This window comes from Thunnus thynnus, chromosome 11 (assembly GCF_963924715.1).
Source record: "Thunnus thynnus chromosome 11, fThuThy2.1, whole genome shotgun sequence".
In the NCBI taxonomy this organism is placed as follows: Eukaryota; Metazoa; Chordata; class Actinopteri; order Scombriformes; family Scombridae; genus Thunnus; species Thunnus thynnus.
The window spans coordinates 27590761-27605613 of record NC_089527.1 but is presented as its reverse complement, the minus strand read 5'-3'; the positions used below and the strand labels follow the sequence as shown (position 1 = coordinate 27605613).

Sequence of the window (14853 nt, the reverse complement as noted above, 5' to 3'; positions counted from 1 at the left end):
CTGGGTTGAAATTGCAGAAACTTCTCTTCTTCTCTTCATCCGACTGTGCCAGTGTCAGTTCTGTCCCAATCCCACAATGCATCTGTCATGGCTTAATGAGCCACATAGCGCCGTGGTGGCTTCACCCAGTTGAATGCTCGTCCGTGCTGTATCCTAATGGTGTTCATGCTGAGCTTCGTCCATAGAGAAACATTATGCTGATGGCTTCCTGTTGCTGTGTGAAGCAGCACACTTGTGTATAGGCTGCCTCTTCTTAATCCATAAAACCTGCTGGTTTGTTACTCTTTACTAATAAAGAACCTGCTTGTTTATATTTCTCCCTCTTTCTGTCTTCTCTCTGAAATCACTGTGTGAAGGATTTTAAGCACAATACTTCTACAGTATGTTACCACCCACATGTTTTAGACACATCTGAGATTATTTGGCTGAATGTCATAAGACTGCGGCCCACTGATAAGAGATAACACTAGGTGAAAGCAGGGTTACGATTACGTATATTTACAAATAAATTATTGATTGATTAAACAGTTTTAGACAGTGAGAAAACACATAGAAATTATTGGTGTTATTAACTGTTAGTAAGCCTACAGAATACATTGAGATTATAGAAAACTTAAATACATTCACATGTCCTGAACATTTTAAAGCTGGAATTAGGTCTCAGCTCAAAAATGGTTTTAAGAAGCTAGAGTCAACACTTGTGTAGGACTGGAAAGAAATGAGTGTGTTTTCTTTCAGGTGTGCCACTGGTTACAGTTATAACAGCAAGAAAGAGAGAAAAGAAGCTAAAAGGATCAGCAGACAGTCATGTGTTCAACAGTCCTCAAAGGCACGTAACATGCTTTTTGTGATTTTCTTTTATTTTTATACTGTTAAATATAGATGCTGGATGTCTGTGTTAAACATGGTCAGAGTTCCAAAACTTGAGGTGAACATATGTAAAAAAAATGCTGCCTGCAAGTCAAAAGCCAGGGTTTAATCCTGCTCTCAATGCTCTGTTGGCAGAATGCATATCCACAAACAAAAGTCTGCTGAGGGGCAGCTTCCAGAAGCTGAATTGAGGGGCTGTGTAAAGAGCCAGTATAAGATAAATAAAGAGTTTTTTGAATTGTAAACCATGCAAAGATATTCCATTAGTCTCAGAATAAAAATATACATGGAATGGACATGGAAATGTGCATAACATGTCCCCTTTAACTACTGATCAAAAAAAGATATGATTGACTGATTTTGTTCCGTTTGAACATGAGATTAAAAGCGCTAATCTCATTAACTTGGAACAACGCAGTACAATGAACTGAATTCATTGCAGGGTAGACCATGGACTATAATGTAAATGTCAACTGTTACATTTACAGCTGCGACATCTAAAAAATGTATGATTTCTAATTCATAATGTGTGATATCTTTGCTTTAAACGATGAGTCATCTGCGTTTGTTTTTTTGTTGGCTTAATTAAAAGTGAAGGAACAATAACAACTTCACTCTGTCTTTTTCAGAAAATTCTCCACCAGAAATAGTTTCATTCATCTCTTTTCTCTCTTCAAATCATTTAATTCAAGTTAAACACTATAAACAGCCATAAAATGTTAGCAATACATTTTACTCTATAGCTACTAGAAATACAGTATTTCACATTTTGTATTCAAGTTTTAGTTCTGTTTTTCAATCACAGTTATATTTCAGTTGACAACAGTTCAAACACCTTGCGTTCATCAGTTTTGTTTTATCATAATAATCCTGTCACAAACACACACACACACAAACACACTCACTAACAACAGAGCTCACATACAAATCCTCGTATAAACAAGGTTAACACATGTAAAATCTCTTTCACACACAGACACAGACACACGCACACAAACACACACACACTCTCTCGCTCTCAGCAGGTCAAAGCCAATTGCTGACCACAGCTACTTTAAACTCAAAGCTGAGCCAACCAGAAATATGTGTGTCTGTGTGTGTGTGTGTGACTGAACTCGCCCTGACTGCTTTAAAGAAAAAACATCACAGCAGGTTAAATAAACTCTCAGGCAATAACACAGCTTCGGTAGATGAAATATTGACTGTAATCCTGCAACCGGCGACAAAATTCACAGTTTGTGTGTGTGTGTGGTTTTTAGTTGCTCTGCTACTGCTGAAGAAATGAGTTTTACAGCAAAATAAACTGGAGGAGAATCAGATGGCGGATGAAGATGTAAAGAGAAGAAGAGGAGAGGGGAAAGCAGGATGCATAAATGTTGAGGTAAGTTGTTGATTTATGGAATTTCTGTACAGATTTTACTGTAAGTTTATTTTATATTTCAGACACACAACAGCTGCTTAGATTCATTTTTTTCCAAGCTGAACTTTCTAAGTTTAAACACAAAAAATGAAACTTGTCTTTGTCTTTCACTGGGTTAAAATATGAGAGAACGTTCATGTTCACACAGTTTGATAGCGTTAAGACTAGGACTACAACTAATGTTTCTTTTTATTATCAATTAAAACTCAATAAAAAAAAAATGTTGATCACCGTTTCCCAAAGCCCGAGATGCAACATAAAATGTCTTGTTTTGTCCAGTCCAATAGTCCAAAACCAAAAGATATTCAGTTTACTATCATAGCTATACTACAAATGAAAATATTCATATGTAAGAAACTGGAACCAGATAATTTGGACATTTTTTCTCAGAAAAAAAGGAAAAAGACTCAAAACAATTAATTGATTCTCAAGATATTTGGCAATTTCTTGTCAATCGATTAATCGACTATTCATTGCAGCTCTAGTTAAGAGTCAACAGCACTTTTGAGCACTGACTGCCTTAGTTGATGAAACAAACTTGACAGGAGAATGTCAAACTCAGAGCTAGGAGATTAAGTTAGTTCTGTCTATGTACCTACCGAGAGTTAGCCCGAAGTGAAACAGACCTGGATGCTTCCCGTAGTAAAGTTGCCTGCAGCTCTTCATTGGGGGTAGTGCATTTGCTGAACCAGTTAGTGCTTATCCTTTAATTTAATAAACACAGTGTTAAAAAAAACTCTTTCAATAAAGCTTAACTCTCACCTTTGTGTGGCTAGCCAAAATCTGTTGTCGAGTGTGGAAAGGACTCATTACTGCCCCTTATGGCTGCAATGAGCACTGTAAATGCAATGAGTGTTTTCTGTTCTCTGGCCACAAGGGGCAGTATTGAGCCCATTACAGCTTGGATGGATGAGAACCATAGAACCATAAAAATATGGATGTAGTTACCGTGACGTCACCCGTTGGTTTCTGAAGAGCCTCTCCAGCCGTCGCCATCTTGGCAGTGCGTGACTCTGCCTAACTCCCAGCCAATCAAAAATGGGCAAAGAGGCGGGCCGAATGGCTGAAACAAGCCACCTAGTGGCCGGCGGACCTGTCACTCAAAGCAGCCATGTCCTTCATTATGCATAACTTTACGGCTTAGTAAAATTTAAACAGGTGAGTTATAAAAAAATTCACCCCCCGTACAGTTATCATGAAAGGGGAAATTAGCTATGGAGACCTAAACTGTTTTTTGTACCAGGCTGTAAACATGTTTATATCTGCTGTAAAGTTGGACATTTTAACATGGGGGTCTATGGGGATTGACTCGCTTTTGGAGCCAGCCTCAAGTGGCCATTCAAGGAACTGCAATTTTTGGCCCCATAGACCCCCGTGTTAAAATGCCCAACTTTACAGCAGAAATAAGTTGACAGCCTGGTACAGAACCTGGTACCCATTCATGACAACTGTATGAGGGATGAATTTTCATATAACTCACCCGTTTCAATTTTATTAAGACTTAAAATTATGCATAATTACTGGCATGGCCGCTTTGAGTGACAGGTGCTACGACGGTGACAACTTTGGTTAGGTAACATAACCATGGCATAACCTGAGATTCACAGAGTGTAGGTGCGGGTGTAGTTGTAGCCGTCGCTATTTCAGTGTGTTTTCGGTTCATGAAAGTTAATTGTAGCATATTGGTTGACTTAAAAAAGTCCTGTACAGCGTTTGCTTGTACTAAAAGACCCTCCAAGGAGTTGGATGTTCATTTTTTTCCAGTAGGTACATTTTGTTTTAATGGATTTAAGCCTGATTTTCGATAGTGAAAATTAGCACTAGCATTAGCATCATCACAGTTAACCATAGACTGTAAATGCACCGTGCTAATTAAGCTAGATGCTAGCGTTAGGGTATATGATGAGAACTCACTGGTGCTTCATTGCTAATGTCAGCAAACAGCTAACATAGTTGAATTGTTCAAATAAAGCGAGGCAAAAATTAGCTTCAGTGCTGTAAAAATAAACTCCAAATGCAGATTTCCACAACAGAATCAGGGCCTTTATCTCAAATACACATAAAATAATACACAAGATAATATTCATAATAAAATCCCATAATGTGACCACACATCGCTGTCCAGCATTCCTCATTCAAGTTTTGTTGAATCTGATCAGTAGGATCAGATTTTGTGGAGGACATCGAGCATCACTGCACTCTGTTCATCCTCAGATCCAGCAGCCTTCATCTCCCCCCTCCTCTACTTCCTTGCCGACTGTCTGGAAAGGATTTGGGAGGAAGGTGAGACTACTGCAGCCATACGTCTGGCCCAAAGGATCCTCTGCCTTACAGGGACTGGTGCTGCTGTGTGTGGGCCTGCTGGCAGCAGAGCGGCTGGTTAACGTGTTGGTACCTGTTTACTCCAAGAACATCGGTAAGCACTGAAAACCATGAAGCCTCTATAAATGAACAAGATAATCTGAGCTTTCTTTGTTGACATGAATGTGTTAAATTGTGTACTACTGTACTCATACATTTTTGTACTCAAATATTACCTTTAAGCTGTCTGGAAACAACCAACAGAACTGCAGCTGAGCCAATTCAGTTGCTTTGTCAGACCCATTAACTGCATTTCGCTGTTCAAACTCTAGATGGCAGTGTGCTCACATTTTTTTAGTATGGTGGTCTACCTTGTTTCTATGTCTTTGATTGATTATGTTTTTCTTCCTCATACCTAGTGTCTTCTTAGTGTGTTCACAGTCCTCAGGGTTGTTAAGATCAATGACAGTTTGCACTGTATTAGAAGTAGGTGCCTGACCACAGTGGTAGTCAATGCAAATTCTCTTACATTACACATTTATTGTCACCAAGGGGAAAGCTCACAATTATTTGTAGAAAATGAGTGAAACACTTTCTGTATGTGACATACATTACACAAACTAAACACGTATGGAACCTTCTCCTGCAGCTACATGGCCTTCCCCTTGGGTGTAAAAATTAATCATATGTTTCTTTGGTGGATTTCTCCCTGTGTAACTCATGAATGTTAGTGAAAAGCCAAAAAGGACCTCTCTCTTTTTGTCATCTACCCTCACTGTGGTGCAGGTACACAGCAAGCTACACACATGTTTCAGGTAGAAGACACAACTCCAGAGTTTTAATTTTTTTACCAGAAGCAATAGTGAAACTGTGAAAACTGTATTGGATGAAACCTAACATATTCAGTCATAGTGATTACAAATCAGAAAGCAATGAGATACCATAAACAAGCATCAGACCAAAGGTATTGTAAAAATAATTAGTGCAGTAACATTCATTCACAAATGTGTTCCACTCCACTTAGTTACAGGCTTCTTTCACTAAGGACATTTTGACATGTCACTGTAGGAAAAGCACAGATGTCCATAATAAAAGGTAATGATCCATTTAGCTGCTTTGGTTTCAGGGTCCTGGTATCATGCATACTGTAACACTGTCACACTGTCATGATTTACTGGGACTCTTGAATAGAACTCGGATTTTGTTAATGTTATTATAGTAACATGCTTTTTCTACTGTGAAAGTCAAAATGTCTGCTGTGAAAAAGGCCTATCACCCCTAATGCAAGGAAGACACAAAGTATTACCAGTGAACAACATGAAGTCCCAAGTACAACACAGTAATTCATCTAATAAACATAAGAGTCCACAAGATTAAAATGAATAGAGTGAAATACAGAACAGTTAACCCAACAGTTAACTAACATTTGTGTAGAAAAATATCTAAGAATGGAGATACCTACAGATGAATGGTCTGACAAGAACAGACTGCAACTGCTAGCAATATAATGTTATACTGAAACTAACTGCTGATTACTTTGATTCCTGGATGCTGACATACAAATCTGATATTTTCTGTTGGTTTATAAAAAAAAATATTAAGGTATTTTCAGACAGTGAGCAGTTGCTGCTGCCACCACCATTGTTTTGAATGTAACCATGACAAGATCGGTGTCAGCAGCAAGAAAAGCCAAGCCAGTGTCTGAGTAGATGAAGGTTGAACATCAGAATACAAATTTGGATTATCTGGACCAAAAACAGTTTATAATATTAGTTAGCTAAGCTTGTTATATATGGCTACGATAGCATCAACCTGAAGCGTGCAGGTCAGGTTTGAATGTAACGTTAGCCCTGGTAGCTGCTCACTGAAATTACCTTAAGCCTAAGTAACGGTTACCCTAGAATATTGTATTAGCAACACATTAGCCTCAGCTAATGTAGGTTAATGGCTAGCTTGGTTAATACTAAACTGATCACAGAAAATCAAATTTAATGTCTCAAATTACAACAGTCACAAAAGACCTACAACAGTCTGAGTACCTGCAGACAAATGTTCCATTAAGGGCATTTGGAACGTAGCGGTTGCTACTGGCAACTGAACATTCAACCGAAACCAACTGCGAGTGAATTTTATTATGAGGGACTGACATCAAAATCTGATGTTTTCTGATAGTGGCTTATTTTCTGCATATACACACATTACTGTAGCTAGGTCCATAAAAATACAATTCATTCACAGGTTTAAAAATGTTCATTTCACATCATTTCATGTAGGTACTGAGGGAATCCAGTAACATACATCACTATAAACTGTAAACAATTGTGTGGGCTGGTTTGGTCATTTCTTATAAACCAGATCAGCTACTGAATGAAAACGTATGGGTTTGAAGCTTCACTTTCACATATGAAGGATGCAATTTGGCACACAACGAGGGGGTGTCATCATTTGCCAGGGTCTTTTGTACGCTGTTTTGTACGCAGGGCTGCATCTACCACAAGGCAACAACCCAGAAGCCTCCACTTCAGAGGAAGTCAGCATCCAGTTTGTCTTCAGTTACTTCTCCTTTTGGAAAACTGGCCATTTGGCTTTTGGAGCAACATGAAAGTATAAGCCAGCGCAGCAAGAATGAGGCCGAGCGCTGCTTTGTGTGATGAGGAAGGGGTGGAGGGGGTTTCAGAGGGGGGTTTGTTATTGGTGTGTGTGTGTGTGTGTGCAGAGGGTTTTCTGGGAGGTCACCCCTCCTGCCAGTCATGCTTAGCCGGCATTAGCGGCCTTTTTCGTGGAGTTAACACACCGGTACAACGGACGTTTTGTCTCTAAGTCCGACCCCCTCCGACTCTGGGACCCGATGCCAGAGTTGAAAATGCCCCCCGCAGAAAACACACACTAGATAGTTTAAGAATGTAAAATACACACATCTCTTTATTTCTTTCTATCAATCTTTTTATCTTTCCCCTTTCTTTTTTTTTTTACTGTGCCTCTCTTTCTGTGTGGATCTTTGGTTTTTCTTCCTCTCCTCCTCCTTCTCCCCTCATCTCTGTCTGTTTATTCATTTCATCCTGATTCCCAGCACTTGTACAAAATGGTAATGAATGTGAATGAGAATGTGTCTGTGTGGCAGAGAGGGGAGTGTGTGAATGTGTTCATGACTGTGTGTGTATGTGTGTGTTTAGTTGGTTTTCACTGGGAGGATGTTTATCTAGATCACAGGCCTCAGTAATAAGAAAATGTGGAGGATTTAACCTTTGTGTTGTACTTTGTAACACCTATATGTGCATATGTGTGTGTGTGTACATGTGTGTGTGTGTGCAGTGAATGAATTGTCTGCAGGAAGCAGCTGGACTTCACTGATCATCACTGTCTGCATCTACACACTGCTCAAGTTCCTACAAGGAGGAGGGGCAGGTACGCATGAGGTGTTTCTATATTTACAGTACAGGAATGTATGTAAAAAATAAAATGCGTCTTTGATTTCTTCCTTCCTTTATCTATTGCGTTTTCCTCCCTCCTTCCATCACTCACCCTCCTCTTCCTCTCTTTGCTCCTTGTAGGTACCTCCGGTTTCATCAGTAATCTTCGTCAGTTTCTGTGGATCAAAGTTCAGCAGTTCACCAGCAGAGGTGTTCAGGTACCACTCAGACTCTTCTTCTTCTGTATGTTTCCTTGTCTTTCCTTCCTGCTGACTTTAATTTCAGAAATGTCCATAGTGTTAGCTCGCTTGTACTTAAAGGGGGCATATCATGTATATTTCTGGGTCTATATTTTTAATTTGGGGTTCTATTGGAATATCTATTTTCAGTTAAAAACTCCTTATTTTACTCACACTGACCAAGCAGCAACTACCACGGCTTGGGGATGAAGCCAACGTGGAAGCACCTTAAAGTGCAATGCCACTGACGGCCACTAGATGCTGGCTCCAGAGAATCCCTGGCTCCTATAGACTCCCATTCAAAAAGCGTCAACTTCTCTCTAGAAATATGAAGTTAATAATTTTTTGATTTGAAGATTTGAAGACATTGAGCATAGAGTTAGTTCAGGCAGGCCACAAAGTGAAGCTCAGCTCACAAACCCAGCTACATCAACTGACAGAGCTGATCTTAAAGCCGGCCCACGTCAGTTGATGGCTCAGCTGATTACCGTCAATAAATTCAATTGGCAAATTTCATACAGGGCGCCTTATTTAAAGCTCCATCAGTCTTTCTACCATTGCTGCTTTCTCTGCACGCAGCTTGTAAAAACATGAGAGTGTTGAACTACTCCTTTAAGACTCATTAATACAGATTTCAAATTCATCAGGCTTACATTGGACATGGTCCAAGTGTGTAATGTGTTGTAGGCTGTGTGTAGTCTAATTTGGTAACCAGAAGCCCCTCTCTGCCCCTCTCCCTCCACACTTGAGGTGCGTTTGTTTTCCCACCTCCATGGGTTATCGCTGCGCTGGCACCTGGAGAGACACACTGGGGATGTTCTGAGGAGCGTCGACCGAGGCACCTCATCTATCAATAACCTGCTGAGGTAGGACAGGAGGAGGCTGAAAAGTGGAGACACTAATCCTCAACTCACTTAACCCGGTTTCATTTACCAAAACATGACATGGCATGAGACTCAGAACACATGTAGTGGGCAAGTAATAACCCGTGTTTGTATTTGTCTTTAGCTACATCCTGTTCAGCATCCTCCCCACCATCTGCGACATCATCATCGCCATCATTTACTTTGTCTCCTACTTCAGTATCTGGTTTGGACTCATCGTTCTTGCCTGCATGGTGCTTTACCTCAGTGAGTCAGTGTGTGCGTGCTGTTTGAGTGTAAGTGTATGCTTTCCTTCACAATTTTTTTCCCATTGCTTTCTGGTCAACAGGACTCATATCTAATTTCAGCAAAATTCTGTGCGTCATGAAATCTTGATTCAATCCAGTTTGGTCAAGTTCAAACACTTCCAAAAATATAAGCACTTAATAAATGTGAATGTATGATGGATGTATAGATTTTGTGCTCATACTTTTTAAACGCAGATCCAAGATCCAGCCTCTTGTTTTTGTAACAATCTTTGTTAAATGCAGTTTCAAACTGATATTAACTCTGTCTACAGCATGTACCGTCCTGATCACAGAGTGGAGGACGAAATACAGGAGAGAGATGAACAATCAGGACAACAACGCAAAGTCCAGAGCCGTAGACTCGCTGCTGAATTTTGAGACGGTAGATAACACCATCACACATATCACACACACAAGGCTGACTGACAGATATTCCTTTGTTTTCCAGTCTTCACACTCTGGGTTTGTTTAATTTTAATTTTATATTTTTTGCAGGTAAAATATTACAACGCTGAGGATTATGAAGTCCGCTGCTTTGAGGAAGCCATTCTGAAATATCAAGTAAGCTTTTGTTTCTATCAGGTTACTGTATGAGTGACATCACCTGGCAGCTAATAGCAGACAGACAGTTTAGTTGCTGCTTATTTCACATGTGAATAAAAAGCAGTGTGTCTCGTATTAGTTCAAAGAATTCTGATCAGTTTTCAAATCTTGCAATGATTGTTTTCAATGTTCCTTATTTTAAATTAAGCTCAATAAATTGTGTGCTGGTTGTGTAGTACTGTGAATGGAAGAGCTCAGCGTCCCTCGCTCTGCTGAACCAAACACAGAACATCATCATAGGATCAGGACTGCTGGCTGGATCTCTGCTCTGCGCCTACCTGGTCTCCAAAGGACAATTCCAGGTATCAGTGGAAAGTGAACGAGACCAAGAGACTTCTTTGATGCCATGACCTCAGTGACTCAGACATGACTAAGAAACATGGACTTGACCATGGTGACCTGGACATGACGAGATCTGGATATGAAACTTGGAGATGATCTCCGTGAATCAAACAATATGTTAGTGATAAGGACATGACCTCGGTAACTTCGGGTACTTTCCGTTTGGCTAATATTGCTCCTCGCTACCCTCACTCACCTTTCTTCCTCATGCTTTGGCTCCTCTCAGCGGGGATGGGAGAGAAAGATGCAAAGGAGAGACAAGAGGATGAAGGATTAGTAATAATAACCACAGCTTTGTAGGACTGTAGCTGTATATTTTCCCTGAACTTATTAAGATAATCTTGGAATTAAAAATAAGAAAAGAAGAAGAGAAAAGCCTTATGAGTCATGAAGAAAGTGAATGCTTTCATTATTCAGATTCTACACATATGTCATATTTTTCTATTTAAGATATAAAAATGAATAACATTAGAGCCACCTTGGTGCTGTCTGTCTTTCCTGTTTCCAAAGGTAGTTTTCTTAATCTACAGTATTGCAAATCATGCAATTTTATTATTATTACAGTTAAAGGGGACGTATTATGCTTTTCCTTATTTTCAGACATATATACATAATGTCACAATGTCGGATATTCATGTTAAAAGTGGCTTACGGGTCAAATAACGAGGTAAACATATGTAGCAGTAATCCCTGTAAGCAGAAAGCCCTGGCTTCAGACTGCTCTGAACACTCCGTTTCCAATGGTTTTTTCTACTTTTGGCCCAAGCTGATGTCAGCTCGTGACGGATTTCTTTATATGGACATCTGCTACGTGCACAGTGCGCGAATTCGCTGTTCCACTCTGGGAGTAGTTACACCAAGCCACGACGCCATTACACAGCACAGCAAAGTAAAATAAGTAGTTTACCTATTGGAGGTGTGCTGGTTGTCTTAATAAAACATCTCACTGTGACTGTTTCTGCTTGTACTCTTCCTCCCTGCATCATTTCTAACTGATCCGCTGAACAAATAGCTCCAAATAGCTCCATATGCTGTTGTTTCGACTGGTTTTTAGCGCTGCTAATGAAGCTCTGCTAAGTCAGTGAGGAACACGCTTTTACTTCCTGTAAATTCTTCACAATAAAAGTCTTCCATTAGTTAGTCAATTAAAAGCTTTATTTGAAGCAGTAAAGCAGGACATGTTTGGTTTGCAATGACGGTAAAGTTACGCAACTCTGATACGTAAAGCTGGCCAATCAGAATAGAGTGGGCCCATCGGGAGGAGGGCCTTAAAGGGACAGGAGCTAAAACGGAGTGTAAGACAAATGGTGTATGTTGAGGGGCTACATAAAGGGCCAGCATAAGATAAAGAAGGAGTTTTAGAACTTTGAATCATGCAGAGCTACTCTAGTGGAATCCAAAAATAAAAATTTAGAGCTGAAATGAGCAGAATAGGTCCTCTTTAAGTTGTTTTCCCAGCAGCCCGGCAGCTCCATCGGATCAGGTGATGGATCAATAAAGACAATCTGATCAAAGGGGTGTTGCAGTCTGATAAAAAACGACCACATAGGATACACCTGTGGTTCCTCGCTCTTCCTCTCTCTTCTTCTCCAAAATGCATTTAAGGGATTGGAACATCTTATATGATGAGGGAACTCTATCAACAGAGGTCACGGGCCGGAGAGGACGTGAGGAAGCAGAATTAACAGAATGGAAATAGGTCTCAGTAACTCAAATATGGTTTTAGAGACTCAGACTTAATGATGATGACTCAGACATGAGACATGTTAATTAGTTAAACAGGACTTTGGTGTATTGTGAATTAATTCAGTGAATCAGACATGATCCCATTGCTCAGACTCAATCTTAATGACCAGTAAGCATCCTTGGTGATTAGGATATGACCTTGTTTTAATACCTGACCCCACTGATAATGATGCACATAAAATGGACATGAGACTTGACTCATTCTACAATTTTACTGGCTGTCTAGTTGCTGCTTTACTTATTGATGATTATAGGATTAGTAATGTTCTGTGGTGGTGTTTAATGTTTAGGAGCTGTATGTGTTTCCTTTCCCCTCAGGTTGGAGATTATGTTCTGTTTGGAACCTACATCATCCAGCTGTACACTCCTCTCAACTGGTTTGGTACCTACTACAGGTGAGATTAATATAAAGTACAGGATGTGTGTTTGAGGGGTGTTTTACAGTAGCAACAGTGCATATTAAATGCTGGTGATTGTATTTTCACACTACCGTAGCTACCGCTGTTATGGCTACTAATAATACAAATAACTATAGGTCATGTATCTCTGCAGGCTGATTCAGAGTTCATTTGTTGACATGGAGAACATGCTGGCTCTGTTGACAGTGCAGAAAGAGGTGAGTCATGAAAAAGAATCATATCAGGTGCATGATTGTAATGTAATTCATATTGGACCAAGTTAGTGCTAACATCAGTCTGCTATCAGTGTTAATGAACTCAACAACTGATGTACTTTACTTTGATGTTTATATGCTTAAATGCCACATTATGATAATAATTATTTCGATGCTGAATAGTAAAAAAAAAACTTTATGGTCGCTGATTTAATCACAATCCAGGCAGATTTAGTAAACAAAATATTTTCTACACCTTGTCAACAAATACAACAGATGTGAGGGAAGCAGTGAGCTCTCTTTTGCCAAAACTGCCTCCCTCCTTCACATCAGGTCAGGACCTGGATTCAGTGTCAAGGACACTTCAGCAGGATGACAGAATCCAGTTGTTGTGTTTGAAAAGCCTCCTTAGAAACTGATAATCACACTCAAAACAGGCTGATAACGTTGTGATATGAGAAAATGTAAAAAGAGTTCTCAACCTTCGACTTTTTATCTCTCAAGTGTCCCCCAACATTGAATGTATTTAACATTTGCCTGACTTCAAACTGAATTTCCTTTGAGATAATAATAATGAAGTTGAGAATGAAGCTGAGTGAAGATAATGCAGCTAATGTAATCAAATGTTTGACATGTTTATTATTTTTCAATCAATTTGTTATATTATTGGAAAGTAAAATATTACTATGATTAAAGCATTATTTAGATATTAGTATTTAGCTATAATACAATCAATGTCTTCTCTTTTATTAAATATGATACAAAATAAGAAAATAATTACATATTTCAATACTTAGAAATAAATGATATAAAGAGGCCTTTGGTGAATAAAAATGTCAATCAAAATATAATAATTACATATGTATAAATAAAACAAAAATTGTTTGATGGTGTTGATTTGTGATCAGTCTGCCTCAGTCCTGCTTGAAAACAGAAACTCAAGCAGTCAGAGGTCAGCGGATTAGGAGGTCAACAAGTGTTTGTGTGTGACTTTGTGTGTTTGTGTGTCTTTGTGCGCATACACATACTAAAACACAGAGTCTGCGTGTATGTCTGTGTGTGTACGTCTGTCTTTGTGCGTGTGTGTGCTTCGGTGGGAAAAGGCGTCCTCCGGCTGCCTCACTAAAGGCTCCTACATTCACAGGCCCTTGATATGGTAAACAGGCACATGAATGTAGACAAAAGCATTAGAGCACCTTAAAAATACAGCGGCCCTTTTCTTAGGCTTGGGAAGCTGCAGGCGAGGGGAGTCAGCAAGGAGGAGGAGGAGGAGGAAGGTCAGGAAATAGAGAGGGTTTGTAAGAACTGATGGTGATAAATTGTCAAACTGCAAACAAGCTTTTCTGTTTTGAAAATGTTTGGATTGCACTTTCAGAATAGAGGAGGGAACGCAGAGAGGGTGAAAAATGGAGAAATGATGGGAGGAAGAAGGAGAGGATGAAGGGGCAGAAGACAAAGAAAAATATTTATTCTTTGAAAAAACTGTCTCAATATTCTCTCTCTTCCTTCTCGCTATGTTTTCTTCTTCCTCCTCTCCTGTCATGCCTTCCAACTGCCTCTTCTTCTTGTAATGTCCTCTCCACTTTTCAATTTAATGAAGATATTTTTTGTATTTTTTACTACTACTACTTACAAAGAATGTTTTTTCCGTTGAGCATGACAGATTATTCTTGACCAAATCCAAACTTTCCATCATTCTGAGCTCTTTTGCTGCGTCCAAAGTCAAGCTCAACCGGGACGAAAGGATCCAAAAGTGCTTAGAATAATGTCAAGGCTTGCAGAATCAGGTACATCTTTTAAATCACTTCTTAAACCCCCCCCCCCCCCCCCAGGTGGAGGACGTTGAGGATGCGCAGGACTTGCAGCTCACAGCAGGTCAGGTGGAATTTGACAGAGTCTCTTTCAGCTACGTGTCGGGGTGTGTAGCCAACAACAAATCTGTTTACAGCTGAAACCCACTTTTCTGTTTTTTGATTCAATTCAATTCAAGCACACAAACAAATCCACATAAAAACAATAAAGTGAAATAAAAATGTTACAGGACAGGTCAAGAAACTAAGACTTATTCTATGGACCTCACATAAAAAATGATGAGTGTCTTCCAGCCACATTAAATTAACTGGAATACTTGGCTGGCT

The 14853-nt window shown here is 39.5% G+C and overlaps 1 protein-coding gene across 6 annotated transcripts in view; it reads left to right on the top strand.

Moving 5' to 3' along the window:
• Window positions 1–1721: 1721 nt before the first annotated feature.
• Window positions 1722–14853, top strand: part of abcb6b (ATP binding cassette subfamily B member 6 (LAN blood group) b) — a 31294-nt gene continuing 18162 nt past the window's right edge. For 2 of the 6 annotated variants that reach the window (XM_067604269.1, XM_067604270.1), the window contains exons 1-12: window positions 3694–4053; window positions 4505–4706; window positions 7904–7996; window positions 8143–8219; window positions 8991–9106; window positions 9249–9370; window positions 9684–9793; window positions 9907–9972; window positions 10191–10316; window positions 12421–12497; window positions 12655–12718; window positions 14548–14633. In XM_067604269.1, coding sequence (XP_067460370.1) covers window positions 3952–4053; window positions 4505–4706; window positions 7904–7996; window positions 8143–8219; window positions 8991–9106; window positions 9249–9370; window positions 9684–9793; window positions 9907–9972; window positions 10191–10316; window positions 12421–12497; window positions 12655–12718; window positions 14548–14633 — 1241 coding nt within the window. In that variant the 5' untranslated portion in view covers window positions 3694–3951. Of the gene's footprint in view, window positions 2252–3693; window positions 4054–4504; window positions 4707–7903; window positions 7997–8142; window positions 8220–8990; window positions 9107–9248; window positions 9400–9683; window positions 9794–9906; window positions 9973–10190; window positions 10317–12420; window positions 12498–12654; window positions 12719–14547; window positions 14634–14853 lie in introns of those variants that run through there. The other 4 variants (XM_067604267.1, XM_067604268.1, XM_067604266.1 and 1 more) reach the window with 4 other exon arrangements.